At 38.9% G+C, this 27,813-nt stretch overlaps 1 protein-coding gene across 1 annotated transcript; it reads right to left on the bottom strand.

Annotated features, from left to right (window-relative positions):
* Positions 1-776: 776 nt before the first annotated feature.
* UBE2J1 (ubiquitin conjugating enzyme E2 J1) lies at positions 777-27,813 on the bottom strand. The gene is made up of 8 exons (XM_027551410.1): positions 27,639-27,813; positions 18,643-18,716; positions 16,630-16,761; positions 14,363-14,447; positions 13,981-14,086; positions 11,546-11,675; positions 10,191-10,310; positions 777-4,211 (listed from the first exon to the last, which is right to left on the bottom strand). The coding sequence occupies exons 1-8, from the start codon at positions 27,667-27,669 to the stop codon at positions 3,933-3,935; spliced, it is 957 nt and encodes a 318-aa protein (XP_027407211.1). The 5' UTR covers positions 27,670-27,813; the 3' UTR covers positions 777-3,932.

The following is a 27,813-nucleotide window of genomic DNA, read 5'->3' as shown; positions in this document are numbered from 1 at the left end:
AAGGTCTTAAGATTCATTTTGAATTAATTTTGCATGTGGTATGAGGCAGTGGATGTATAACTTTAACATTTTTTTATTTCTCAGGACCAAGGATTGTCCCCAGTGGCTCAAGATGAGGGGTGTGGAAAGTCCCCAGTAAGTTATATGCTGCCAAATTAGGCCAGAGTTAGGTAGGACTCTGGTCACACAGTCTTGTGTCCTACATTAACGGTTCAGGCCTATTTTAAGGACAATGTTACACGGGCCCTGAGCTTTTCTATTAAAATGGTACAAGAAATATTTCAGTATTATGCATATTCCTGAAATAATCAAATTTATAGTGATTATAAAGCTAGGCACATTAATACAACTCAAAAGACATACAAGTCCAAGTAGAGCATTAGAGAAGTTTCCAGCTGCAGTGTGCAGCAAGAATGGAGACTTGCACTACTGTTAATATATATAAAATAGATATCAAGAACCTAGTGTATTGCACAGGGGAACTCTACACAATACTCTGTAATAACTTACATGGGAAACGAATCTAAAAGAGTGGATATATGTATATGTACACCTGATTCACTTTGCTGTACAGTAGAAAGTGGTACACATGTAAATCAACTATATTCCAATAAAAATTAATCAAAAAGAACAGAAACTTAAGAGATTACTGTGCTAGTTTAGAGATGATATGGCTCATTAGGGTAGTGGCGGTGAGCACAAAAAGTGGAAAAAGGCAAGAGAACATTTAAGGAGGTAGAGTGGACAGAACACCAAATGACACAAAGAATTCAAAATCAGGTACAAATAGTCACTGGTTTTATTCAGCAGCTCAAACTAGTTCTGAGGCATTTAAAGAGGCGTTTCAAACAGCTCTGGAGCAATTATAGCCTCCCACAAAGGCTGTAAGAATACACTTCTTTCTTTCAGTGAGCCGCATAGCTTCTGGGATGAGTTCCTCGACCAAGGATTGAACCGGGGCCCTCAGCAGTGAAAGCACACAGTCCTAACCACTGGACCGCCAGAAGATTCCCAAAGTACACATTTATGTACACATTATTTGTTTAAAGTTAGGTTCACTAAACACGTTCCCCTTTCATATACTTCTGTGTAAGTAATAAAACAATATAGTGCTTCAGTAGTACTGAATACTTCAGCCTATATTTCTGCACAACTAAGCCCAATTGTGTGAGGTTTGCTTGTTTCTTGATTCTGCTCTATAAAAATGGGAGGACTCAAGGTACCAGGAAGTTTATTCATAGCCAGAAAATAACAAAAAGATTTCTTATTCTCCTGAAATAGGAAACTTTGTGTTTTCATAGTCAAAATAATACACAATTTGAAAGGATTTTGTTTTTTAAAAAGTAGTTGAGAATTTTGATGAAATTCATTTATTTCAGTAGAATTAAACTATAAGCAGCATGAAAATGTAAAGTGCTACATAAAAGTCCACAATACATAAAATTTAAAAGGTTTCATTGGTTTAAACAGTTACAGGCAAAACAGACATGTTTTTTTCAAGCATGCAAGCTATTTTAACTATCCCTGTATGTGCTGTGTTGGTCAAAAAAAAAAGTCATGAGTTACCTAAACCTTAGGATTTGGGAAAGGAGTCCTAAGCATTTATCTACCAGATCACACGTTTTTTCCTGGCCTTATGCTATAAATAAGGAATTACAGCGGGGCTTTAAAAATAATGGTTTTCTGAAGAGGCCCTTTATCAGAGTGTTAAGAATGGCTCCAAAGACCAATTTTGTTCATTAACTCCACGATGGGGGTCAGATCGACAACTTAAGAATTTTTAAGTAGCAATGTGAGCTGAAAGGGAAGAAGCAAAAGATATGCCACTTTCAGATATGTGTATCAGGTGCTAAAAAAGGAAAAAAAAAAAAAAAAGGGAGAAGCTGGCCTGGCAGTTGATGAGTGAGGGATGAGAGGCCAACTCAGGTAGAGGAGGAACTGTATGATGTGCCTTCTTCTTAATCAGTTTTAAGTGTACATGCACCCCATGGAAACATGCAACAATATCACACAGATTGAGGCTGGCTCAGAGGGAAAGCAGGGGAGATTGTTCCTAGCACACGATTTATCTCAGCATAGGCTGAGACATGGGGATGTTCTTCTTAGGTGATAACGTGACCTGGTGCTGCCCAGGTGAGTCAGTGTCCTCTTGCTAGGAGACCACTGAACCAATATCCCTAATATCTTACACTCCAAATCAAGACTTCAGAACGTATTTTCTCAGGGCAATAAAGTTGTAAGATACTAACCTATAATTTTTCTGACATAGGAGGTCTTCATAAAGTCCTTAGGCTTTTAGAAAAACTTTACCAACTTCAGCTGTAGACAGAACAGTAACAATCTGTAAAGACCTTAAAAATGCTAATTTATTAAAATTTAAGAAAACTGTGCATTATATCATGGTATACAATATGTTCTTATTTTAGATACAAACATAAACTGGGCTATCAAATGAAAACAAATTGTCTAACAGTTCATAGAACCAAAGCTTTATGAGAGCAGGAATAAAAATGAAATTGGCCTTTAAATCATTTTATAAATTGTTTCTATATTGCCCATAATAAACCACATAAGGACTTTATAAATATCACTCTCCAAAGTACTCAAGATACATTATGGACTAACTTTTGTCATCTTGCCTAAAACCTAAACACAATTTACAGCACTGAGTTGTAAAAAAAACAACAATAACTTACAAATGCATTTTTAGAGCATAACCTATTTGAAAGTTGGGGACTGCCTGTATTTAAAAATTAAATCTTCATTAGCAATACTCTCGAGAGTGCCCTCAATGCTGCTACTGAACATGCTGAAGGCAATGTTTTCCTGTGATTATGTTCTCACCAGGCATTATTTACGACGATAGTTTCAATTATCTACCAGAGTTTGTGGAGCTAGCTAGCACTAAGTTATATATTGATTTTTGCACTGAAAATGATCTCTTGGGCTTTGATTAGATGGGCAATTCTAAGTAGAGGTTTTTCTAATTTCTCTCACTGTTACATGGGCCCTGAGCTTTTCTATTAAAATGGTACATGAAATAGTTCAATATTATGCATATTCCTAAAATAATTAAATTTATAGTGATTATAAAGCTAGACATACAATACAACTCAAAAGACATACAAGTCCAAGTAGAGCACACATTCAAATCTTAAGACCCTCCCATTTAACTTTTGGAAGAAAATCAAGCAACTTCCTGGCTTGGACCCTTCCTTCCTTAAGTCAAAGATCTATGGAGGATTGTTTTCCTTCTTTTTAAAAAAAATCTTGTGTGGGAACTGGAGAGAAGGGGATAACAGCATATCAAAGTGGTTACAGAGCATTATTTCCTCTTCAAATAACATCCAGTAATAAAGATGTAATCTCATTTCCTCAGAAATGTTTGACCAAAATAGCTACTTTCACCAAAGAATGTTTAGGACATAAAGTCAGTCATAGAATGGGCAATCCCAGTATCTGTCACATGAATATGTTTTAAGCAAGCTATTTGAGGGGTTTTATTTTTCCTTTTCAACTCTTATCCCTGTATCATTCTACATAAGTAGAAACAGAGTACTCAATAAATGGTATTGAGTAACTAGTAATACTCACTGGAACTTAAAATCCCATCTTTTATCCAAAAATTTCGAAGGGCTATACAGAAAGTATCACAAATTTACATAAAGAAAAGCTTGAGGCATGAAAAACAACAAATAAGTTATTTCCCTGTAGAGCAGATTGGATAGAGAGACAAGGGACTTTGACTTCCAGTCCCTTAAACTAAGCAGGACACTGAATGTCTAGAAATATTTATACTGAATTTATAAGGATCAAAAAAGGAATGAAGGGTAAATATAAAATAATTATTTTGTAAACAATTCTTAGATTATACCCAATGCAGAATGTTTAATGAAGCAGCTGGGTCACAGCTCTTAAGACACAAAACAATATTATAACTCAAAGTCAAATATGTACTCATTGGCCAGATATATTCGTCGGAATATAAGAGCTGCCAATGCCAAAGTCAAGATGACAATCAAGACAGCAGATCCGCCATGATCGGTGTGGTTGTCTCTTGGCTGCTGGCCCTGGGTGACATCCGGTGAAGTAGACGACCTTCTCTGACTCTGCTGCTGGGCCCGGCGCTGTCGAGGGCTCATGGAGGTACTCTTAGCTACGGGTTGGGCAGGCTGTTGAAGGGATGCTGCTGAGGGGTTCTGGGTTCCATACTACGAAATTTTAAGAAATTCAGTTTGAAACTGGCAAAGAAAACTTGTATACATACAGGCTATTCAACAGTACATGACATCACAGAGCAGTAAGGCAAAACTACCAGAATTCTCTGAATGCTGAGATGAGTAACTCCCCCTTCTGAATAAGCCAGCAACACAACTTATTCTGAGTGCTCGCAGGTGGAGTAGGAATTTACCAGCAACAAATAAGACAAGGACAGAGATTATCCACTTTCTCCACAGATGGCTTTGTACTCTCCTCCGGCTGCAACTCCAACAGTATCTGCTAGCATCTGAGTACTTCCCTTCTTTCAGGAGTCAAGGAGGAGAAGCAACCTGATTCCCACTTTCTACATAAAGATTTACCATATTCTAAATGGCAAAAAAGGACAACCCTCAATAGTGTTCTTCCTCCAATGTTATCTTACTACATCAATAATCATAGAACAGAGGAAATAATTTCAAACCATATGTTCTACATAGTAATATTGTTATAAAAGTTAGATGTGGTTTTCAAAACAGGTTTATCCTTTCTCACAATCCCCGTCAACTGAATTGAACACAAGTCCAGAACTCTTTACTGTGTGTTTGAACTGTGTTACTTTATGAGTGTAAAGCATGAACTATTGTCAAGAGTACCCTGGGTATGTGCTGAGAAAAATGTGGAGGTAGGTATGGGAGACTCAAGTGTATCCTCTACTTTGGCACAGGAGGTGCCCCCTAAAAAGCCCTGGGTGTCAACTGCTTTCTATCCTTTCAATGAATGCTTGGTCAAAGCAAAAACACCATGTGGTAACAAGTGATTCAAAGTCATAAATGTGGTTTATAGACAAGAATGGAGAAGGAAATGGTAACCCACTCCAGTACTCTTGCCTGGAAAATTCCATGGATGGAGGAGCCTGGTAGGCTACAGTCCATGGGGTTGCAAAGAGTCAAACACGACTGAGCGACTTCATTTTCTTTCTTTCTTTTTTTTTTTTTCATTTTCTTTCTTTCTATAGTTCCTTTTGGAGAAGGAAATGGCAACCCACTCCAGTGTTCTTGCCTAGAAAATCCCATGGACGGAGGGGCCTGTGGGCTACAGCCTATGGGGTTGCAAAAAGTTGGACATGACTAAGCAACTAACACACACACACACACACAGACAAGAAAGCTCTACAAAATATGAATTTCATTTTGCTTATATAGATAATTTAACTCTACCTCTAATAACCAAAGTCTCTGTTGTATTGAAAACTTTATACTGATTATAATAGAGCCAACACACATTCTTTCAAATAAGTAAGAATGCATGTTTTATTCAGAATAACTTTTTAGACTGAGTAAATACAAAAGATTTTAAATACTTTTCATTATAGAAAATTGCATTATTTAGAAGAAAAAAGAATCTAAAATATAATTCAAATACTTAAAAAAAAAATAGGTGAGAGAATAAGCTTTGTCCTGATAACAGCTATAAACAGTAGGGGAAAAAAGAAGACATTACACTTTAAGTCCGACATCACCCCAACATTAAAAGATGTAAATAATCTGAGTTTCTTAAAACTATCCTTTGGAAGCACTCAAACGTGGTGACCCATAACACAGAGGCAGAACATGGACTTCCCTACTCCAGGCTCAGGAGAAAGGTGCTCACGGAAGAGCAGGCACACGAAGACCGCGTTTTATGACGTCTTACACTGTCACACTGTGTCATGTAGCGGTTTAATACTAATGGAGTTGAACTGAGTTACAGCAACCAAGACAAGAGCACCATTGCACCTGAAATCTCCCATTCTTCCCACTGTTCAGCCAAGAGGACAAAAGTGTCTGATGAGCAAAAGTACTCAAGGCTTATAGGGAAATGGGTTCTTAAAAATAAAAAGGAAGTTGGTAGAATCAATCCAGAAACAAGCATTAGAGATTGACTCATCTTAAAGCTTTTATTTACAGGTGTTGTTTTTTTCCAGTAGTTTGAGTGGTGAACACAAGCCTGACCAGGACTAAAACAGGTAGTCTTATCATCACTAGGCTGCCTTCAGCACTTCATGGATGTGTGACCCTAAGCAAGTTATTTAACCAAAGACTCAGCTCCCTCTCTTTTTTTTTTTTTTTTCCAGCTCCCTCTCTTGTACAAGGGTAATATCCAGTTCAGTAGTTGTAAAGATTCAACAGGATAACAATATAAAGTGCGCAGGATACACAATTGCTTATTAAATGTTAGACATTACTAATATTACTATCGATACATCCCTTTGAAGACTCCAGACTGAGGTTAACAAAAGAAAAGTCATGACTTTGTTTAGGACTAATTCTCACAATTTTATTAGTATGATTAACATATTTAGAACAAATCCCTCAAACAATGACTTTAGATGATATTTTAGTATGTGTACTTCATGGAAATATTTATGTAGATACACTGCTTTAAACAGGTTCCTAAATATCAGATTCCTTTTGGATGATACATTACTGACTAAAACTTAGTACTGTGATATTATGAAATTCTCCCTATTCTAAACAATCACATCGTGGTAAAACTGTATGACTTCAATGTTGTAGACCCAGAGGACTCTAGATTGGAGCTGAAGGACTAACTTCAGCTGGACTCAGTTTTGGTGGTTCTTACTGAACCGCAGATGCAGAATCAACTTGGACTTGGCCATTTTCAAAACACCATGGGTTTGGTGGCACAACATTTAAATCATTGCTGTTTGCCTAAACTTGTTCAAACACATATCACAGAATGTATACTTAAGTGATAATCGTTTCTATTTCCTTCATTAAGATGAAGTGATCATTTCTGGGAACATAAAAATATGTGATGTTTGTATCCAATTAAATTACATTTAAATATATATGTCACAATCACACATAAGTTTCTTGTAATACATATAAAATTTTCTATAGTTTAGCATCTATAAGGGAGTTTTGTGTTTGCTTCTTAATACAAAGTGGAATGGCTTATTCAGAACCTTAATCTGGTGAAGAAGAAAAAAACCTGATAGACGGGAAGAACATAAGTCGACCATCAGTATTGTTCCCATTTCTACAGAGCTAAAAAATCTGCATCAAAAAGCAACAGATGGCCTGATGTTATCTGCTGTATTTAGACTGTGGGCAATCTCTCGCCCCCTCAAAGATAAAAAAATGTAGTTTATCTGGGATTTGATGTATAACATCTCAGTGAATTCATATTACACTGGCGTGTAAAGCAGCAGCTGCTGCTGCTGCTGCTAAGTCGCTTCAGTCGTGTCTGACTCTGTGCGACCCCATAGACGGCAGCCCACCAGGCTCCCCTGTCCCTGGGATTCTCCAGGCAAGAGTACTGGAGTGGGGTGCCATCGCCTTCTCTGATGTAAAGCAGCTACCCCCAGCCAAAACCAGGTTTCAATTACCTCCCTAGTGATCAAATTATATAATCACACTCTGAGATAATCTGTATGTAAATATAATTAAGAGATAAACTTGTAACTAAATGCAATTTATTGTTTTAACCAGAATTGGTATCAATTACCTACCTATACCTGTGAAGAAGAGTTCTGTGTTAGGTACTTTAAAATCAAAATGGGTGGTGATCACTTTGTAATGTATAGAAATACCAAATCACTACGTTGTGCACAGAACTAACATAGTCTTATAGGTAGATTAAACTTCAAAAACAAACTCAGAGAAAAAGAGATCAGATTTGTGGTTACCAGAGGGGTGGGCAAAACAGATGAAGGTAGTCAAAAGGTACAAACTTCCAGTTACATGATAAATAAGTCCTAAGGATGCAATGTATAATATGATTAATGCAATTAACATTGCTGTTACATATCAAAGTTGTTGAGAGTAAATCCTCAGAGTTTTCATCACAACAGAAAAAAATTTTTTTTTCCATTCATTTTGTATCTATGAGCTACTAGATATTTGCTAAATTTATTGTGGTAATCATTTCATGATATATGCAAGTCAGATCATTATGCTGTACACCTGTAAATTTATACAGTGCTGTATGTCAATTACATTGCAATAAAACCGGAAGAAAAAATAAGGAAGAAATCAAAATAGAAAAGACTACTGTAATAACAAAAGTATTGTTTGTGCGATCTAATTTACTAAACTTTGTCATTTCTTTACCTGTATTCCTAGTATATTTTTAAAGTGCCAATCCTCAGATTCATTTATTCAACCAACAAATACGACCTACTATATACAAGGCACTATGCCAGGCACTAGGGATACAGTGCAGTGGAGAGGCCTGATCCTCAAGGAACGTACATTCTGGGGAGTGAAATAGACAACAAATAATTGTAAAATAAATTACAACTGCAATAAGGATAACTGGAATATGCAACAGGGGACTTGACACAGATTTAAAACAGACTAAAGACATATTTAAATACATCACAAAGTATTAGCAGACTGTCTTTATAGGTGACTACTCTCCTCTCTGCAGTAGGATGGTTCTATTGTTTAAAAAAACTATTTATGACACAGAAAACAATTAGAATTCTAAAGGTGAAAAGTAATCTGAATATTTTTTTAAATATTTCAAGCTAAAATATATATTGACTAAAACTAATTCACTATATCCCTCTATAACATATAATTACATGGGCAACACATAAAAACAATTAATCTCTTAGCACACACTTTTTTCTTATACCTCCTTTTCCAGTCCCCTCCAAGAATTTACTTTACAGCACCCTCTCTCCTGCTTTCTCCAACCTACGTTTTTCTACCCATCTCAGTCTCTTGAATGGGAGAGGACCACTCAGTCCCACTTTGTATTTGCCTGGGCAAATGTGTATTTGCCTAGCTTCTATTTCAATTTCCCTGACCCTTTAACATCCTCTCTAAACTGGGGAAGGGGGGAAAGATGTGTCTACTCAACCAAACAACCTGTTACCAAAAAGACAGTTCATCTCATATATAGAAAGGAAAGACAATGTTTTTCCCCTATAATCCCAATTACTTAGCAACAATCCAGTCACATTTTCTTAATTGGTCTCTCCAATGACCACGACCCACTAATGTTTAGACAACAGGTCAGGGCACAACTAATAAGATGCACAGCACCCATGGAATCTTTCCTTCAGTGATTATTTATTAGACACTTAATATGTGCAAGGCAGCACTGTCCAACAGAACATTTTTTGAGATGACAATAATGTTCTGTATCTATGCTGTCCAAAACGGTAGCCACTGGCCACTTGGGGCTTTTGAATGCTTGAATTGTGGCCAGTGTGACTAAGGAACTGAATTTTTAATGTAGCTTAATTCTGAATAAGAGCAAGAAGTTTATTTGGGAAGTGATCCCAAGAAAGCGTGCGCGTGAATGCTTAGTTGCTCAGTTGTGTCTGGCTCTTTGCAACTCTTTGGACTGTAGCCTGCCAAGCTCCTCTGTCCATGGATTTCTCCAGGGAAGAATACTGGAGTGGGTTGCCATTTCCTCCTCCAGGGGATCTTCTCAACCCAGGGATCAAACCAGAGTCTCTTGTGTCTCCTACACTGCAGGCAGACTCTTTACCCTCTGAGTTTTAATAAGGTAAATATAAATTCAAAGAGCCACATGCAGCTAGTGGCTATTCTATTGGATAGAGACAGTCTAAGGCAAATCTCTGACTCCAGGCCTTTGCGTCAGTGCCTTAAGACAGCTTAAGAAACCTGCCAAAGAAGAGCACCTATTGAGAAAGTGGCCAATGTATGTATATTTAATTTTATTCAGAGTCTAGCACTATAGTGAAACTAACTTTTCAGAAAAGTCATATCAATAGAAGAAAGGTCCTATTTACAAACCTAAAATTGTTTTAGTCCAGCTCCATTTAACAAAAAAGAAGAGTCAGAAAACATGAATAACTTGTTTAAAATACTATAATTCATTAGAGGGACAGCTTGTCTCGAATCTGTTAGGAGGACCAAAATATTCAGATAGTTCATCTAGAGATCTTCTCTTCCTACTGCAAATAATTATGATGGTACAGATATAGATGTAAAAGATAAGAGCCATACCGATGTACTTGCTGTAGCACCCTGGAATGTTGCAGGTATATCATCCTGTAAATCATTTAGTGAAAAAGAGTGGTTTAAGTCCGACTCAGCAATAGTCTTTCCAGATGAATTAACTTCTGCCTATAAAAAAAAAAAGATACACCCAAGAGCAGTGTCACAAGAGGAGATGTACAGAATAACCCACAACCTACTAAATTCTCTCTTGGATTTATTTTTAATTATTTATTTTAATTACTACTTTAATATCAACTATTTAGCAGGTAACCTCTGAACACGCATGGTGTCCAACACTGTGCTGGTAATTTAGGAGGAGGAATAGACAGCACCTGTTCTCAAGGAGCTGTTACTTGGTGAGGGACAAAACTAATACTCATGGTTCACAGTCCACTTCTAAAAGCTCTAAAAACTAAAGTTTTTTGTAATTTTTAGGCATAATCTGACATGTGAGGTTGTTAACAGTGTATGTATTTTCACATTAGTGTAAATATTCCCAGGTTTGCTGATGAGATATTAATAGACTTGATTATCAGGAGCTACCCCAGATCCCACTGTGCATGTTAGTGCAAGTTTAATATTTTCTAAAATCTGAAATTCTGATGTACAAGAGACATTTGGCCCTAAGATTTTCAGAGAAGTAATGTTAAGTACAACAGGAATCCTCAGAAGGAAGAAAATAACCAACATTTATTAAGCACCTCCTCTTTCAGGCACCACAATAGAACAGAAGGAAAAGTTTCTCCCAAGACCTGGACATGGAAGGGTATAAGAATGTAGAAAGGTGAGACAAGGGAGGAGGCAGCGATGCTTAATGCAGGCTGACTTTTTTGATGGAGCTAATTAAATTCCAGAAGTAATTAAATGTTTGTGCAAAACATACGCAGAGCAAAAGGATATGAGAGATGCGTCAGAATATTAATAGCAGGTATTGCGTGGGGATGGGATTATGCATGATTGTTATTTTCCCCTTATTGCTTATCTATAGTTTCTATAATAATAGTTAAAATTTATTATGCACCAGACAGTTCTAAAGTGAGAATTAACTCAATCCTTATAAAAATCAAACAAGCACCATTATTTATTTACAGATGAGAAAAAGGTACAATATGAGCAATATGTCTCATGTCCTACTACTAATAAGCAGCAAAGCTGAGATTTGACCCCTGGTAGAGTATACCAGAGTCCAAGCTTTTAACTATTACTATGCTATAATACTGCTTCTCAAAATATATTAGTTTTGCAATAAGGAAAATAATTTGTAAAGATCTCAGTACAATGGAACTGTACTGCTTTATCCAAAATTTGGCTAGGCAACAAAAGGGTTTCATAGTTAGAATTTATTTACAAATTTAGAATACCTTAAAACTGATTTGTCTAGCCAGTTCCTTGGCTTCTTGGTCAGCCTGGCTTGAATCGCTTCCAGATTTTAAAGGCAACAGGATATCCTTCATGGCAAAGCCACATCCCTCACAACAGAAATCTTGTGATCTGGTAGGAAGTAATTTTTTGATGGATATAAATCAGATACTCAAAAGTTGATCTATCTAAGATACTCAAATACTGAGTGATTAAATTTAAAAGAACACTGGACAACTCCATATCACATTCCTACAGGTAAATTAGATAATTTGGGCAATAATTATAGTTCAAACAAATACACAAGTTAGATTGGTTTTTTTTAAAAAAAATCCATGTCAATTATTCCTCAACTTTAACTATCTGAAATTTTAAAAAAAAAATCAGGGTTTAGATTTCATTTTTTCCCAATATACTACCTCTTTAAAAGAAAAGTTTTAGATCTATAAGACAGCATACAAATTGCTTAACTACACTGTTCTTAAGTTCACACACAACAAGCCTATATTAAGTCTGTGTAAAAAGTCCATTATAAAGCTCAAATTGGGAATTCTCTGGCAGTCCAATGGTTAAGACAGTGTTTTCACTGCCATAGGTGTGGGTTTGATCTCTGGTCGGGGAATTAAGATCCCATATTCTTTTGGTGTGGCCAATAAAAAATTTAAAAAATTGAATACTATTTACAGATATTTCCAGGGGAAAAACCCAACAACTCTACTCATCTAAATAGCGGTACAATTTGAAAGATAAAAGACAATTCATGGAAAATCCAGACAATGAAATTCATCATTCATTATAACAAATAGAAGCTCAAAATAAGTCTGTTAAGTAGACTATTTCCTAATATTAATTTGATTTTCTATGCTTCCATTTTCTTTTTTTGTATGACTAGAAGTAAATCTGTATAATATACAGTTACATTACTAAACTTTTACAAAAACTATTTTGTCATACTTCTAGTTCAACATAATAAAACTCTTACATCTTGAGGAACATACTATTACATTATAAAGAACATACTATTTATAATTTCATGTAAACATGAAAGCTGTACTAATTTAGTACTTACTGATGAATATTTTTTGTTTCAGCAAAAGTAGCCTTGCTGTCCATATCCTTTTGAGAATCAGTTGTAGCCAAATTATTTATCTTAAAGTGTGTGCACTTTTTTTTTCCCCTCTATTTTTTGGTCATGCTGAGCAGCATGTGGGATCTTAGTTCCCTGACCAGGCAAAGAACCCTCGCCCCCTGCAGTGGAAGTGTGGCATCTTAACCAGGGGACTGCCAGTGATGTCCCAAAATGTGTTCATTTTTTAACTGAGAAGTCAGATGAAGTTTAAGGGAGAAAATTTATTTTTAATACATTAGTTTATCCATAAGGACAGTATGCTACCATGGTTGAATGCAAAATCATGTTTTAGAAAGCCTATATCACAGACTAAGAACCTAGACTATATACAGTGAGAAGTCTAAACAAAAAAAGCCTAACTTTTTTTAACTTTGTTGTACATGAAATGAGCTGGATACAAGAATCAATTTAGAAAGTCAACAAAGAAGATCAAAACAAATGCTATGTATTCAAAGTACATACTATAGTCTGTGAATAGTAGCTTACACGGTATATTCCGAACTTGGGAGTAAGGCTTACAAGAAAAGTTGCTGATGAAACAGGGAGTCTATCAAATCTTCCTGAGGGATAGAACCCAGGGATCAAACCAGTGTCTCCTGCACTGCTGGCGGATTCTTTACCGCTGAGCCACCAGGGAAGCCATGCTAGGGTAAGATATACTATCATTTAATTAAACATAATAGATCTGAAGGGTGGTAGGCAGCAAAGTTCAGAACAGGACAATGGTCAAACTCAAGAATTGGTCTCCACACTACTCCAAGGAGAGGCTACTTTGAATCTACTGGGTTATACAGACAGAATGTACCTGAAAAAACCTAGAAGGCAAAACTGCTGGGAAACTACAATTTGATAAAGAAAATATCCTTTGCTTTATTCCAGATCACTTGTTGAGCACTCGCTATGAGACAGATGCTACAGATAAAAAGATGATAAAGTGGGTTTCCTCCCTGCCTTCAAAAAGGTTCTTAAAATTTTCACGGAAAGCAACATACGTATCATTACTCCGGCTCTTTTCTACCTGTAACACTGCTCACGTGGAGATAAATGACCAGTACTGTCTTCTAGAAGATACCATGCCCTGTAGGCTGGTATTACCAACTACTTTTTAAAGCTAGATAGCATGAAATAAATTCTTTAGAGTCTGATCACTCCTGGGGAAATTAATACAACTAAATTTCTAAGACAGCAAAACTAAGACTAGATCTGTAGCGCCAAGGTAGGTCACACAAAGAGAAAGAGCTTATCTGCTAATGGCCATTATCTAGAATGGTATTCACATTTTAACAAACAAGGAAAGGCAAAACTTACTTTTTGGCAAGGGCTCTTCTTTCCTCAGGTGTATAATCTAGAGAACCTATGGCTCCCTCTCCTTTTGTTGGCATAAACCCAATGATGGCTAATAAAGCTGTTCTTACTGAAATAAAAAGTAAACATCAATCTAAGTTGCTTTGCAAAAGGAACTCAGACTACTCTGAAAGAAAAAAAAGACTCAGAGTTTTACTAAAGAGACACAAGTAGGGGACTGTATTAAAATGATACAAAAATCCCAATAGCAAAAAGCATTTTTATTATTTATTCAATAATATAAAATTATTTATCCAAAACAGCTTCAATCTCGAGAGAGTATTATATCTTATTATTATGAATTGACTCAAGTTCTGCAAGACTTGTGTTCACTGTAAATACTCACTGCTCCATGAAGGCTGCCAAGTTTCAGGATGATGTCCTGAGATGCTCAAACAGATCTTCTTGCCTACTTCAAATCGTCCATTAGCCTAGGAATAAATAAGGAATTTAAAAAATTATGTATGTGTGTGTGTAATGTTTTATACTTTATAAGCATAAATATATTTTACATATAAATAACTTTTTAAAGATAATTTTTAGAGAATTTTTAAAGGATGGGATCTGTAAGGGGATACAGACTTTTGTCTTCTTATAGATACCCCACAAATATTTGTTAGATTCTGAATGAATAATAAAAGCTGTTTTTAGAAGCCGTCATAGCACATTTTGAAACTGAGTTCCACAACTGACATCTCAGTAACTGACATATAATGACGTCCTAGTATGGTGCTAGGCTCTGGGAAGGAGCTAAAAGAGAAGACATACAAAGGCTACGGTAAAATCTAAGGACTGGCTGTCACCTAACTAGATCCTGGGGAGGAAGGCTCTGAGGCGGGAGTGCCTCTCAGAAGGACGATGCAATTCCATACAGGAACACAGAAGTGAAAGATGAGAATGAGTTCCGTTTTGTCTTGGTGGAAGAGCTACTGATGTGTCCAGCAGGCAGGCAGAAATACAGACGTGCTGATGGCAGAAGAAGATAATGCATTTCTGACACTTGACTTTCACAGAGGTAATCAATGAAACCATTTCATAGAAATTAGAGAAAACAGTTATAGTCTGAACTTATAGGATATCCATACTTGGGAGAAGGAGAGGAAGAAGAGGCATGAGGTTAGAATACAAGTTCCAAGTAGGCAGAGTTCTGACTTACTCTCTGCTACACACACGGGGTATATGACACGAGTTTAACAAATATTTGTCAAATGAAAGCTGGAGAAGATTTTTCAAAAGAGAGGAAGTGAATCAGAAAGAGCAAATACTGAACATCAGCATACATGATGATATCATCGATGAATAGCTGTGGCGTCAAATACCCTCCACCAGTTTCACCACGTACCAGCTCTTCCTTCAGACCAGCTGGCTCTCCCTACCATCTAGCAACCGAAAGAAGAGACTCCTAACACAGTAGGGCCCCTCCAGGCCTCTTGCCAACATGACTAATTCTCAATATCACCTAATATTTATTAAGCAGCTTCCATATATCAGGAACCTGACAGTATGATTATATTCTTCATATACATTCCTTTTGACAACCGAGAAAAATGAATTTCAAAGAGATTATGCAACCTGCCCTTGACATGACAGACACGGCACTGGCCAGAATTCAGGTCTATTGGCTCTAAAACGAATGTTCTTTCCACTATAAACAAACACCATAGGGAAAAACATTAATTTGGTAATGATGACAATTTTTTCTTTCACCATTTGCTACTCCATGTGTATCAGAAGTTTAACTTAGATGGAAAAGGATGAAGACCGAGAAGAGATGGTGTGATTTCTCAAGCTGCTCTCTTGAGACTGGCGTAGTAAGCATGTTTCAACAGAGTGCTATGTGTGGGAACCAGAATACAAGAGATGACACTATAGAGTTAGCATGTTTTGAAGGTTACAAAGAGAAAAAAAGGCTACAGCTTAAAGTCGTAGCAGAGACATGGGAAGGTTTTTGTTTCATTTTTGCTTCTTTCAAGTTAGAGGATAATCAAACACACATAAATGAAAGGAAATGAAGGAAGGAAAGCTTTAACAATTAAGAGAGGAATTTACTGATGGAACAAGGTCCCAGGAAAGATAAGAGAAACCTGGATGTATAGCTTTCCTTTACATGGATATAAAATATGTGAAGATGGAGAGAAATTCTAAGATATAAACAGTAATAACATAGCTAACAGTTATTGAGGACTCTACATCAGTTCTTATTCTAAGAGCTGCATGTGAAGACGAGGAAACTGTTAAAAAAAAAAAAAAGATGAGGAAAATGAAGGACAAAGCATAAAGTGAAAAGCTGAAGGAGATAATGGGATTAAGAAGTACAACAACAGTAACTATCCTCTACTGAGTACTTATCACGTGCCAGACACTGAGCGCAGCACTTTGTGTCCACTAATTCACTGAATCCTAACAACCACACTATGGCAATGAGCTTCACAAGTACTTCTCAGATGCTTCAACTTCCTAGGAATTTTTTTCCAGAAAAAATATAGTCCAAGGTCTGGTCTCCAAAAGCAAAGTTATAATAATAACGATCTACTTTATTTCTTAATGAAAAGGAATATGCACACTACACTTTACAGCCGCCAGGAAGCATTCCAAAAAGCCGAGAATTCTTACCGTTAGGAGAATAATGCTTGGTGGTTTCATGGGATACTCTGGTGGCAGTACTATTCGTCCATGATAAACTCCTCCATCAAAATCAGAATCTGGGGGCCCTCTAACTGTGAAGTGCCATTCAAAAAGATTATCCTGAACAAAAACAATAAGCACCAAGCGATCAAGAACATCGAAAAGTTGGACTGTTTCTACCAGTGAGTATTAGAAACATTACTGGGTGAGAAAAATTAACATTTTATACTATTCTAACGCACAATGTCTCAAGTATAAAAGTTATAAGTAAAAGCTATTTAATCTAGCTTTCATATCACATAAGAGCTAAAATATTTTTTTAATGCATTTTAAAACACAAGAGCACCGTTTTCGTTGCTGTTGTTTAGTCGCTAAGTCTTGTCCAACTCTTTTGCGACCCCATGGACTGTCCAGGGATTCTCCAGGCAAGAAAACTGGAGTGGGGTGCCATTTCCTTCTCTAGGGGATCTTCCTGACTCAGGGATCGAACTCATGTCTCCTGTATTGGCAGGCGGATTCCTTGCCACTGAGTCACCAGGGAAGCCCCCCGAGCACCATTACATGTTCATAAATAAGATTATAGATTTACATACTTCTTATTACATTAGCTCCATTTATTTTTTCTGAAAAATATCTTCTGGACCCTGAAGTTTTAATATGGACTAACTGCTTGACACATTCCAAAATTCTTCACTTGAATGTCTCCCGGGTTTACTGGAATTTCAATCTTCCTTTGTATGTTTCATTCAGTTTTTGCATTATTTTGGTGTGGTTTATTGTCAACTAAATTTCTCTGAAAGGAATATAAGGAAGAAAATCTATGCTCTTGTATGTCTAAAAATATATTTATTTTGAGTTCATGCTTTATCATTTTTTGGATGTGGATTTACTTAATTAAATTATTTTTATTAAAAATTTACTTTTATTAAATTATTATTTGATCTAAAAATATTATAGACTTAATTAAACTGATAAATAACCCCTGAATCCCAATTAGTGAAAATTATTATTTATATAATCAAATAATTTACTATAAATTTGGATTATTTTAGCAAACTTTCCAAATTTATCCCTCATAGATGCTGAAAAGCTTATTAGTAAGTGGTCAGTTAACTCAGTCCATGGGGTCTCGAAGAGTCGGACACCGGACACGACTGAGCGACTTCACTTTCACTTTTCACTTTCATGCATTGGAAAAGGAAATGGCAACCCACTCCAGTGTTCTTGCCTGGAGAATCCCAGGGATGGGGAGCCTGGTGGGCTGCTGTCTGTGGGGTCGCACAGAGTTGGACACGACTGAAGTGACTTAGCAGCAGCAGCAGCAGTTAACTCATAGGCTGTTAACATTATATGTTAATATCATCGGTTACCAAGTACTTCATAGTTTGCAAAATACCTGCACGAACATTATTACATTTTAGTCTCACCATTACCATGAAAATGATACTGGGCACATTTAAATGCCCTCCTTTCACAGACTGGAAGACTGAGGAAGAGGTAGAGATGTTTGTACAAAAAGCCCAAACTAGCTGCAGAGACCCCTCAAGGGGCTACGTCTCCCAAATAAAGTCTGGAGTTCTTTCCACTTTTCCTCCCTCATACCTAAACTAATTTAGTATCTGAGGCCCTGCCCCCTTTTCTTAGCTGAGCTGTGGCATGGGGGATCTTAGCTCCCCAATCAGGGACTGAACTCCTGCCGTGGAGATTGGAGTCTTAACCACTGGACCAACAGGAAAGTCCCTGAGACCCATTTTATAGAGACCGGAAATCTGCTTCTTCTGAAACATCTGATTCTGAATGGCTAACAGAAATACTCAGTGTATACCTTAAACTAACACAACATTGCAGATAACTGTACTTCAATTTTTAATGGTTTAAAAAAATACTCAGAAAATATAGGGAATAAAGTATATCAATAAAGCATACCAAACACATTTATAATGATTCAATGCAGTGAAAAAATAATTTTAAGAAACTCAGAAGACAGAGATAGAAACTAACCTCTAAAGGCTGTGCATGGTAATGATCTGTGGGATCTTTCAATTCTGCTGCTTCTTTCATCAAACGTTTAACAGCTAAAACAAAATTCACAAGATAGAGACATTTCAAATAAACTTTTTCCATGTGATTAGCAGATTTACAGACCTAATGAATAAGTTCCTACTTCAACAAAAAACGTGCAGAGGACTTATTCAATACAGCATATGATTTAATTATGCGATAATAGTAATAATGGGGGAAGAAAAGGCAGCTAGGCACTAGAAGAGTTACATATTAAATTAAATATATAGGGAAGTTTCAAAGAGACACTATTTTTCTCTAGTAAGTACTTATATACACTCCTTATTAGGTAGCACTCAAATATTAACTCATGTAATCCTCAAAACAGCTGAGATAGGTGCTGTTTTTATCCCCATTTTCCAGATGAAGAAACTGAGACATGGAGAGATTACACATGTCCAAGGTTACACAGCTGGTAGATGACAGAACTAGGATTTCAACACAGGCAGTCCAACTGTACCTCGTTAAAAGATCTCCATTGACAAGAAACATGGCCTCTGGCACTCATGCTCATGAACAGTAAACCCCCTAAAATCCTCAACCTCAGGACTTTCCACTCAGTATCTTCTTTGACTTAATGGCACTGTCCTGACGTCACCGAATCTCCATAGCCCTAAATGAATTCCTGTTTGAAATGATTTCTTTGCTAAATTAAAACCTCCAATCCACTGACCCCACAACTTTCTTAACGCTACCTACACCTATACTCACTTCTCTCTCTATCCATGCTCTTGGCTCTTAGACGTTCCCCTTTCATACTCCCCTAATAAATTCAATTCTAACTGAGCCAACCCAACCATCTTCTAATTTGGAGTCTATACCCAAACAGCTAAGCATTACTGAATAGGGTTTAAAAAGTCACAGAGACAGGCCCACTGATGCTATTATAGAGGTATTATTAACAACCTCGGCTGGGACATGGAGTGCCTCATCCAATGCCACACAATGTTCTATTTCTCCAGTAAACCCCACCCAACACCTTCCAACTAGTGCCCCAAGACTATTTCACACCTATTCACTCTCTTCTCTTCCACCTCTTTCAGTTAATGGCACAGACTTTATCCCCATGATAAACAACGTGAGCAGCCTACGACAGTTTAGAGTCCTATGTGTATCTGTACCCTCTTTCCTATCCTATTGGTTCATAAAGGTCAATCCTTTGATCCCAGCCCCCTCACCCTCAAGCTTTAGATGCTAAAAAAGAAAGTCAGGATACTGGTGTAGGATACAGGATAGCAAAGCCAGAGAAACACCAGATAGCTGAAGGCTCTCTGAAACTCTGCTTGAGAACAAACTAACACAGTTTAACACGTGCTATGAGAGAGGTATGCACCAGGTGGGCACCTAACCTGAGAGCAGACAGAAGAGAAAAGGGGTCAGGTGCTGAGATCTGAAAGAAAGACAGTAGGAATTACCCAGCTAGGTATAATAAGCAAAGGAAACAAAAAAAGTAAATGTGCAGTGGCACAGATAGGCACGCTATGGGGAGAGGTTACCTGAGAAGCAACTCACACATAAACAACCAAACAGTTCCTTATGTATCAGGACTTTTGCATAAAATTTCATTTTAATCAAGGGTTCCTAAGCTGGAAAAAATATTCTTAAGTCACTATGTTATTCCATAACTATTAATATTCTTTTCCATCTCCTACTCTGAACTAAGTCCTATAGCAGAGAATTTGTTCATCTGATCAGTAAATATTCACTAAGCTCATACTAGATGCTATGTGTGCTAAGTTGCTTCAGTGGTGTCTGACTCTGCTGAGCAGATGCTATAGCTACAAGTAAACTACAGTTTCTGTTATCAAGGAGCTTATAGTCTGGTGGGGAGGAGTCAATGCAAATAATACAATAAATGTTTTATTAGAAACATGCACATATTGAGACCCAATTTCTCCCCACCCTCCACCCCCGGGTTCTAGTCACTCAGCTTTGTTCAGTTCTTTGCACACACTCTGCCTTCTACTTCAGACCTTCCTTCCGCACCAGTTCCTCAGCCTGCAGCGCTGCTCCTCCTCCCATCCCCCACTTCATCGAGTCTGGCTCTCACTAAGGCAATGGCACCCCACTCCAGTACTCTTGCCCAGAAAATCCCATGGACGGAGGAGCCTGGTAGGCTGCAGTCCATGGGGTCGCTAAGAGTCGGATACGACTGGGTGACTTCACTTTCATTTTTCACTTTCATGCACTGGAGAAGGAAATGGCAACCCACTCCAGTGTTCTTGCCTGGAGAATCCCAGGGACAGCGGAGCCTGGTGGGCTGCCGTCTGTGGGGTCACACAGAGTGGGACACGACTGAAGTGACTTAGCAGCTTAGCAGCAGACCTTTAAGAAATTTACTCAGAAGGGTCTCCTTGATACCTTCCTTTGTCCACTCTCAGAGGAGTGACTAGAGATTCCTATCGGGACACATAAAAGTCCCTGAGGAGTCCTGGGAGGAGAGTGGACGCCAGGAATGCTCTCCGAGTTATTTCTAGTGGTCAATCAGGTTTGGAAACCACCGCTCTGGAGACGTTGAATCCCCTTGCATTAAGTCCTAACAACATTCTATAATTTCTCTTTTATAAAGTTCACCTCTCACTGGTGATTAACACCTGTCTTTCGTGCTCAATAACAACATCTACTTCACTGAAGTCTCCTCAGGACTTAGCACACAGTAAACACTCATATATTAGCTGAAATGAATGTATCTTCCCCCAACAAAACTCTCTCCAAGGATCTGATTAAAAGCAGTGGTTTTCAGATTTATTTGATGAGATAAAATCCTTTGTTCAAAGAAAGGTTTAAGGAGAACCTCAATATGTAAAACAGATAACAGCAGGCTAGCATGGAAGGACCTCTAAGCTATCTACCCTCTTCCACCTATTTCTAAGAGGCCCAGAGAAAAAGAATTGAAAACCCTTGGTTTAGAGCCACGTAAAAATATAATTAAGTTAATATTATCAGATATAAATAAAGTCATGAAAGTTGTTTAACATGATTGGTTTAACATGATTGCTGTCAGCAATCAAAGATGCCAAGGAAACTGTTTTTTCTTTATTTCTCATCAGCTGGCTGCATAAACTGACGAGGTCAGATTTTATTCATGCCATAACCTTATCACATTTTTCTCTGCCTCTTCCTCACTCAGTTTATTAGGAGAGAAGAAAATAAACATCCAATGGATATTATGAGAGATGTATGGAAGGGTCGAAACTGCTGCAAGAAAGAATTTAAAGGAACAATCAATCATTGGTTCAACTGAAACAAGAGGGAAAGGGGCGGGGCACAACCTCTGGAAGAATGACATGGCCCAAGGCCCATCAGCAACTGAAACTGATTAGAACCAAACGGGTCCAAGATGGCAGACAAGTGGACTTCCACTAGACCTTGAGCCTCAGCATTTGTTTACGCTCTTCCTAACACTTCAGCAAGCTAAAGGACACACCAACAGGCACCGTGACAGTTCCAAGGCAGTTCCTCCACCAAAAAGTGGGCAGTGGCCCAATTCCAAAAAATCCCCGCCCCCTTCCCCCAAACAGCTATTACAGTCCTCCCACTCATTAGCCTATGGAATTACCCAGCCCATCAAAGCTAACCACATCATATTTCCAGGCACTTCTCACCTACTGTGATGGCCTACACTCTGTCTGTAGTGTGTTTCTCTCTAAATCCACTTCTTACCTATCACTTTGTCTCTTACGGAATTCTTTCTGCGATGAGACATCAAGAACCTGAGCTTCATTACATGCGGAAACCAGATGTGTGATCCCAGTTGGAGGACTGTGGGTTCTGGCTGAGTTCAAATCCTGGCCAAGTGAGTTCAATTCTTAATATGAGGTGCATGGTTTCACTAAACAAGTTGATTTTATTAGTTCATGGGCCAACATGAGGACATACCATGTGAGAGCCAAAGCACATAGTCAAACAGAAGGTAAAACTATTCTAGTGTACTTATAATCTATTTTTCCGGAAACAACATATACTATGAACACTTTTGTGAAAAAGAACATGGACTCTGGAATTAGAGCTGCATTAAAATTGGCTCTGACATTTTGTAGCTCTAAATTACTTGAAAAGTCTCCCAATCTCATTCTGCTGCAATGTTTATATCTGTCAAATGAAAGTCAGTAATTTCTTCACATAATTCTCCTTTCCTTTTCACCCCTCCCTCTTCCCCAGGTCAGAAATGGACTGGGATTTAAGGTCCTTCGATGATTCTCTCTGGTTCAAATGCAGGCCTTAAGCATATGAAGTTGGCAACAATGGCATGGCTCCCTGCCCGCAAAAGACATGTCACTGCTATGGAATAGTCAAGATTCAAAGTACTGCCTGGAAACTAGGGCTGGAGCATAGTATGCTCCTGACACTCCATCTCTTGCTACCACATGGCTAGTGAGGAAACTTCCCATTCCAGCTCCTCTCTTAACTCTTTGGAAGGTTATAAATGGAACTCTCCAACCATGGTAAGATAAGATGTGATAGCAAAGGAAAGGAAGGTGGGGAGCACATGCATTCCTGCTTTCTTCTTTTCATGGAGGCCACATGACCACTCTGGATCCAATCTCTAGGTTCCAAGGGCCTCCCATTAGCATTCTTCACATGCTCAGCTAACTCACTGGACTTTGGAAACAAAGCTCCAGGAAAAGGGGATCATTTATTGGTCACTCACATGCATCTATATTCTCTTGGAAAATAAATATCTTGATATCATCAGTCTCCAAAGCATGGGTAAAATGCAGGAGACAGGCTTATCAAGGATATGAAGCCAATGTTATGCTCCCCAAGAGCCTCTTCCTGCTCCCATAGTGAAGACACTTAAGCAAATATTTAAGGACTGATATTTCTGCCCACGAAGATCTTGCAAAGGTATATATTCGACAAACATTTAAAGAATATCTGAGTTATGGAGATAGAAGAATGACTAAAACTGTTTCTTGTCCTCAAAAAGCTCGTAGAGAAAGACATGAAAACAATTAAAACAGAAATACTGACCAAGGATGCACAATTATACAGACTACTTAGTATGCCTACGGAAGCTGGACAAGGCAGAACCTTAAAGAAGATTGAAGAATTAATAGGAATTTCACATGAATAAAAGGGAAGGCATTCCAAGCAGAGGTTCCAACAGGGACCAAGGCATATAGGTAAGAGCTGCTCCATCTGGAGAATCACTCAGGCAAAATGGGTAGATGGTGAAAATGCAAAGGAGCATAAGAGTGGTAGGGGATGAGGCTGGTGAGGAAGGCATGGATCAAATCACATTCAGCCCTCTGTGTTTAGTTGCTCAGTTGTGTCTGACTCTTTGTGACCCCATGGGCTATAGCCTCCTAAGCTCCTCTGTCCATGGGATTCCCCAGACAAGAATACTAGAGTGGGTTGCCTATCCCTTCTCCAGGGAAACTTCCTGACTCAGGAATAGAACAGGGGTCTCCTGCATTGCAGGCAGATTCTTTACCAGCTGAGCTACCAGGGAAGTCCATCTAGACCGAGCTAAACAGTCTACTTTGAACTTTATCCATAGCTACCAGGAAGCTATTAAAATTTTGTTAATTTGAGGGGGCTTCCCTAGTGGCTCAGCTGGTAAAGAATTCGCCTGTAATGCAGGAGCCCTGGGTTCAATCCCTGAGTTGGGAAGATCCCCCGAAGGGAACGGCTACCCACCCCAGTATTCTGCCCTGGAGAATTCCATGGACTCTACAACTGAGCAACTTTCACTTTCACCAGGAAGCTATTAAAATTTTGCCAATTTGAGGACTGACCTAATTTTTTATTTTGTTTCAACTGATCTGGTGATGATGGACAGTAATTGATTAGATACATGTGACTTTGTTCATTAGTGCCCACATGGAAATGCATGTATTTGTATGTGTTTCAGGGTAGGGAGTGGAGTAAAAAAGTAGACCAAGAAATCAAAGATGACTCCCATGGGTTCCTAGGTGGCAGTCAATTCCTGGGATAAGGAAAGAGGGGGAGGAAAGAAAACTAACTGGTTTTTGGTTTTTACACCTTGTAGAGATGTTTTTTTTTTTTGGTTTGTGGGAAATCTGGGTAAAGATGTTAAATCACCAGTAAGTTCTGTGTATCTATAGCCTAGGAGAAGGGTTTAAATCGGACATTAAAACTTGAGAATGATTAGCGTGAAGGGGCAGTAGGTATCCTGGGTATGGACAGAGTACGTGTGTGCTCGGTCACTTCAGTCGTATCCAACTCTTTGTGACCCCATGGACTGTAACCCGCCAGGCTCCTCTGTCCACGAAATTCTCCAGGCAAGAATATTGGAGTGGGTTGCCACGCCCTCCTCCAGGGGAACTTCCTGACCTAGGGATGGAACCTGTGTCTCCTGTAGCTCTTGCACTGCAGGCAGATTCTTTACCACTGAGTTACCAGGGAAGCCCACAGATAGAGTAACTCCTATATTTCTGATGGAGGTAATCGGTGCCTTTGCACCAATTTCTTATATGCCAACCATCTGCTAACGAGCAGATTGGGCCCTTCTGAAGAAATCTGGCCACAGGAAGTTCTTTACACATTATGTCCCCTTACTTTGTACTCTGAGACCCTGATACTTAGACCAGAACAGACCCAAAAGAGAGAGCAGGGTGCCTGATCCAGAAGCACCTACTGACAGGGTAGTCAGAGGTTCAAGAGGTGTCCTCACATAGAGTTCTGCCCATTATCACAGGTCCATTCTAGAAAAATCATTAAAAATACATTGTTTCATCTATAAAATGAACAAATTTACTATCCATATGCTAACAAACTGGCCTTTAACCAGTTATTTGTATTGTCTTAATTGTTCCATCCATACCTCTAAGACAATTACACGTCAGATAGAAAAAGGGTTATAGCTCTTACATTGTGCAGCGTTTTTAACCACTTCCTTTCATGCATGCGTTACCTTAAAAAGTATTACAAGACAGAAAAAAACAAAGAAAACATTTTCACTATGCTTCCCGCACTTTCAGTAAGTTCCATATTTCGGCTAATTCACTTTTTCTATGAATACCAAATGATCTGTAGAATTAAAAAAAAAAAGTTTAAAAAAAACCCTCCTTTTTAGAACAACAGCACTACCTCTGAGGAAATGAAACTGAAAAGACGAAGCAATTTATTATACGGCTAGAAGCATGTCTACCAAAGAAAGCTCAACCAGTACCTTCCTTACAGTAGGTCATACAGTGTAGAAACAGAATAAAAATTCTGAAGAATTTTAAAAGCTTATCACAGTCTCGGGTACAATAGCCTATCAAAATTCAGCAAAGTCCTCTGACAACAATCTCTTGGGACCCACCAACACTCCATTCCAAATTGCACTATTTCTCATTTTCATTATTCTCTGGACATTCCACTAAATACCTCAGCTGTCTCAAGGAACTTGGTATCATGGGACCAGTTACCCTACGTTTTACCCACATATTGTTATTAAAATCTAGCACAATTTCCACATTCTAAACATTCCAACATCTAATCTTAAAATTAAGCTTTTCTTTCCCTCTTTCTCTTTCATCTCCCTTTATTCCCCCTGGCGTAGGAGATGGGTTGAGCATAGCAGGGGTGGTGAATCCACTGAAATTGAATCCTATAAACATATTTCTTCTAGAGTCCAAACCCTTCCGCGGATTTTTTTAAGTCTATGGCTCCCCCAAACGTTATGACTGATTCTTGGTTACTGGAGAACGTTTCTTAGCCTGACAGAACTCAAGTTAACAAAGCTCTGTTCAATCAGTATCCTCAGGCTTTTCTTCAGTCTTTGTTACGTTTTTAAGTCATTAAAAAAATCCAAGATTCACAGTACTCTCTCCAACAGCATGCTAATCTTGGTGATTCTTACTGAGAAGTTGCTTCTTCGGTAGAAAAAAAAAAAAAGAACCAATAAAGGTTGGCCAAACCATCACTAAACTAAAATCCTTTATTAGGATTATTTAGACCTAAAGTGTGGAGTTTCTCCCTCTGAACAAATTTATCAAGGTACAAATCCAATACCACTTATAGAATCCAAAGGTTTCAAGCCTATCTTAATCTGAGAGCTGCTTACTTGTGCTTCTTTATTTTGTTGTTAAGTCGCTAAGTCGTTTCTGACTCTTTCGCGACCCCATGGACTGTAGCCCGCCAGGCTCCTCTGTCCACGGGATTCTCCAGGCAAGAATACTGGAGTGGGTTGCCATTTCCTCCTCCAGGGGATCTTCCGGACCAGAATCCAACCCGCGTCTCCTGCACTGGTAGGCAGATTCTTTATCGCTGAGCCATCAGGGAAGCCCGCTTCTTTATTATACACCAGAAAAGTATTTGAGGCTAGTGTTTGGCTGCTTCTGTGAATGAAGCAGGGGTATTAAAGACAGGAAGAGAAGTTTCTATGCCTGAACAGAGACATACATACATCATACCAGTATGGCTAAAATCATGGTTAGTTCTAAAGTGCATGGCTCAACTAGTTTTCTTAGCTTTTTGGTTAACCGCTTTAGTCTAGAACATTTCCTTTATGTCTGTAATTCTATCTGCCCCCAAAGGCTGCAAACAGGACGTTTAAACGAAATCCTCAAATGAGAGTGAGTCAAACAGCTAATATATAAAAAGTCCGGTGGCGGCGACGGAAAAGAGCTAACGACCGTGTTCAAGGCGCAGGTAGGGCAAGGGGTTGATCTCTATTACTCACGGCTATCACCATTACACCTGTTCTCGGGGATAAGCTGATAACCCAGTTCTACGTGGCGAAAATGAGGGAAGAGCAGTCGGGGTGCGGAGGGGAGACCCCAGGTTTTGTGCCTGCCGGGCCGCCCGGCTCCGCGGCCTGCACCAGCCCGGCAGGCAGCGGGCTGGCGTAGAGCGCGGAACCGGGAGCGGAGCGGCGAGTGGCGGCCGACGCGAGGGGTCCGTGGAGCGGGTCCCCGGGGTCCGGGGTCACTCCCCCATCGCGCTCACCGTGCGGCACCGCCCCCGCCCACAGCCCCGCTCACCCGGACTCTTCAGGTTGTAGCGGGTCTCCATGGCGGGTGGCTGGCCCGGCTCCAGCCTCCCGGCCCGCCGCCGCCGTCACCGCCTCTCCGCGCCGCCGCCTCCCGCGACTCAACTCGGTTCGGGCCGACCGGGTCTGGCCGAGGAGCCTCAGCGGTGGCCGCCCCGCCCAGGCCG

The sequence above is a fragment of the Bos indicus x Bos taurus genome, chromosome 9 (assembly GCF_003369695.1).
Source record: "Bos indicus x Bos taurus breed Angus x Brahman F1 hybrid chromosome 9, Bos_hybrid_MaternalHap_v2.0, whole genome shotgun sequence".
Taxonomy (NCBI): Eukaryota; Metazoa; Chordata; class Mammalia; order Artiodactyla; family Bovidae; genus Bos; species Bos indicus x Bos taurus.
Note: the sequence above shows the minus strand (reverse complement) of the source record. Positions and strands in the feature narration are given on the sequence as shown.

Excerpts from the sequence above, each read along its gene's own strand:
- UBE2J1 (XM_027551410.1), bottom strand. The coding sequence starts at position 27,669 with ATGGAGACCCGCTACAACCTGAAGAGTCCGG. Across the intron at positions 18,717-27,638 it reads CTACAACCTGAAGAGTCCGG|CTGTTAAACGTTTGATGAAA; the intron begins GTGAGCGGGGCT and ends ATTTTGTTTTAG. Across the intron at positions 11,676-13,980 it reads AGAAGAGCCCTTGCCAAAAA|ATCACAAGATTTCTGTTGTG; the intron begins GTAAGTTTTGCC and ends ACTTCCTACCAG.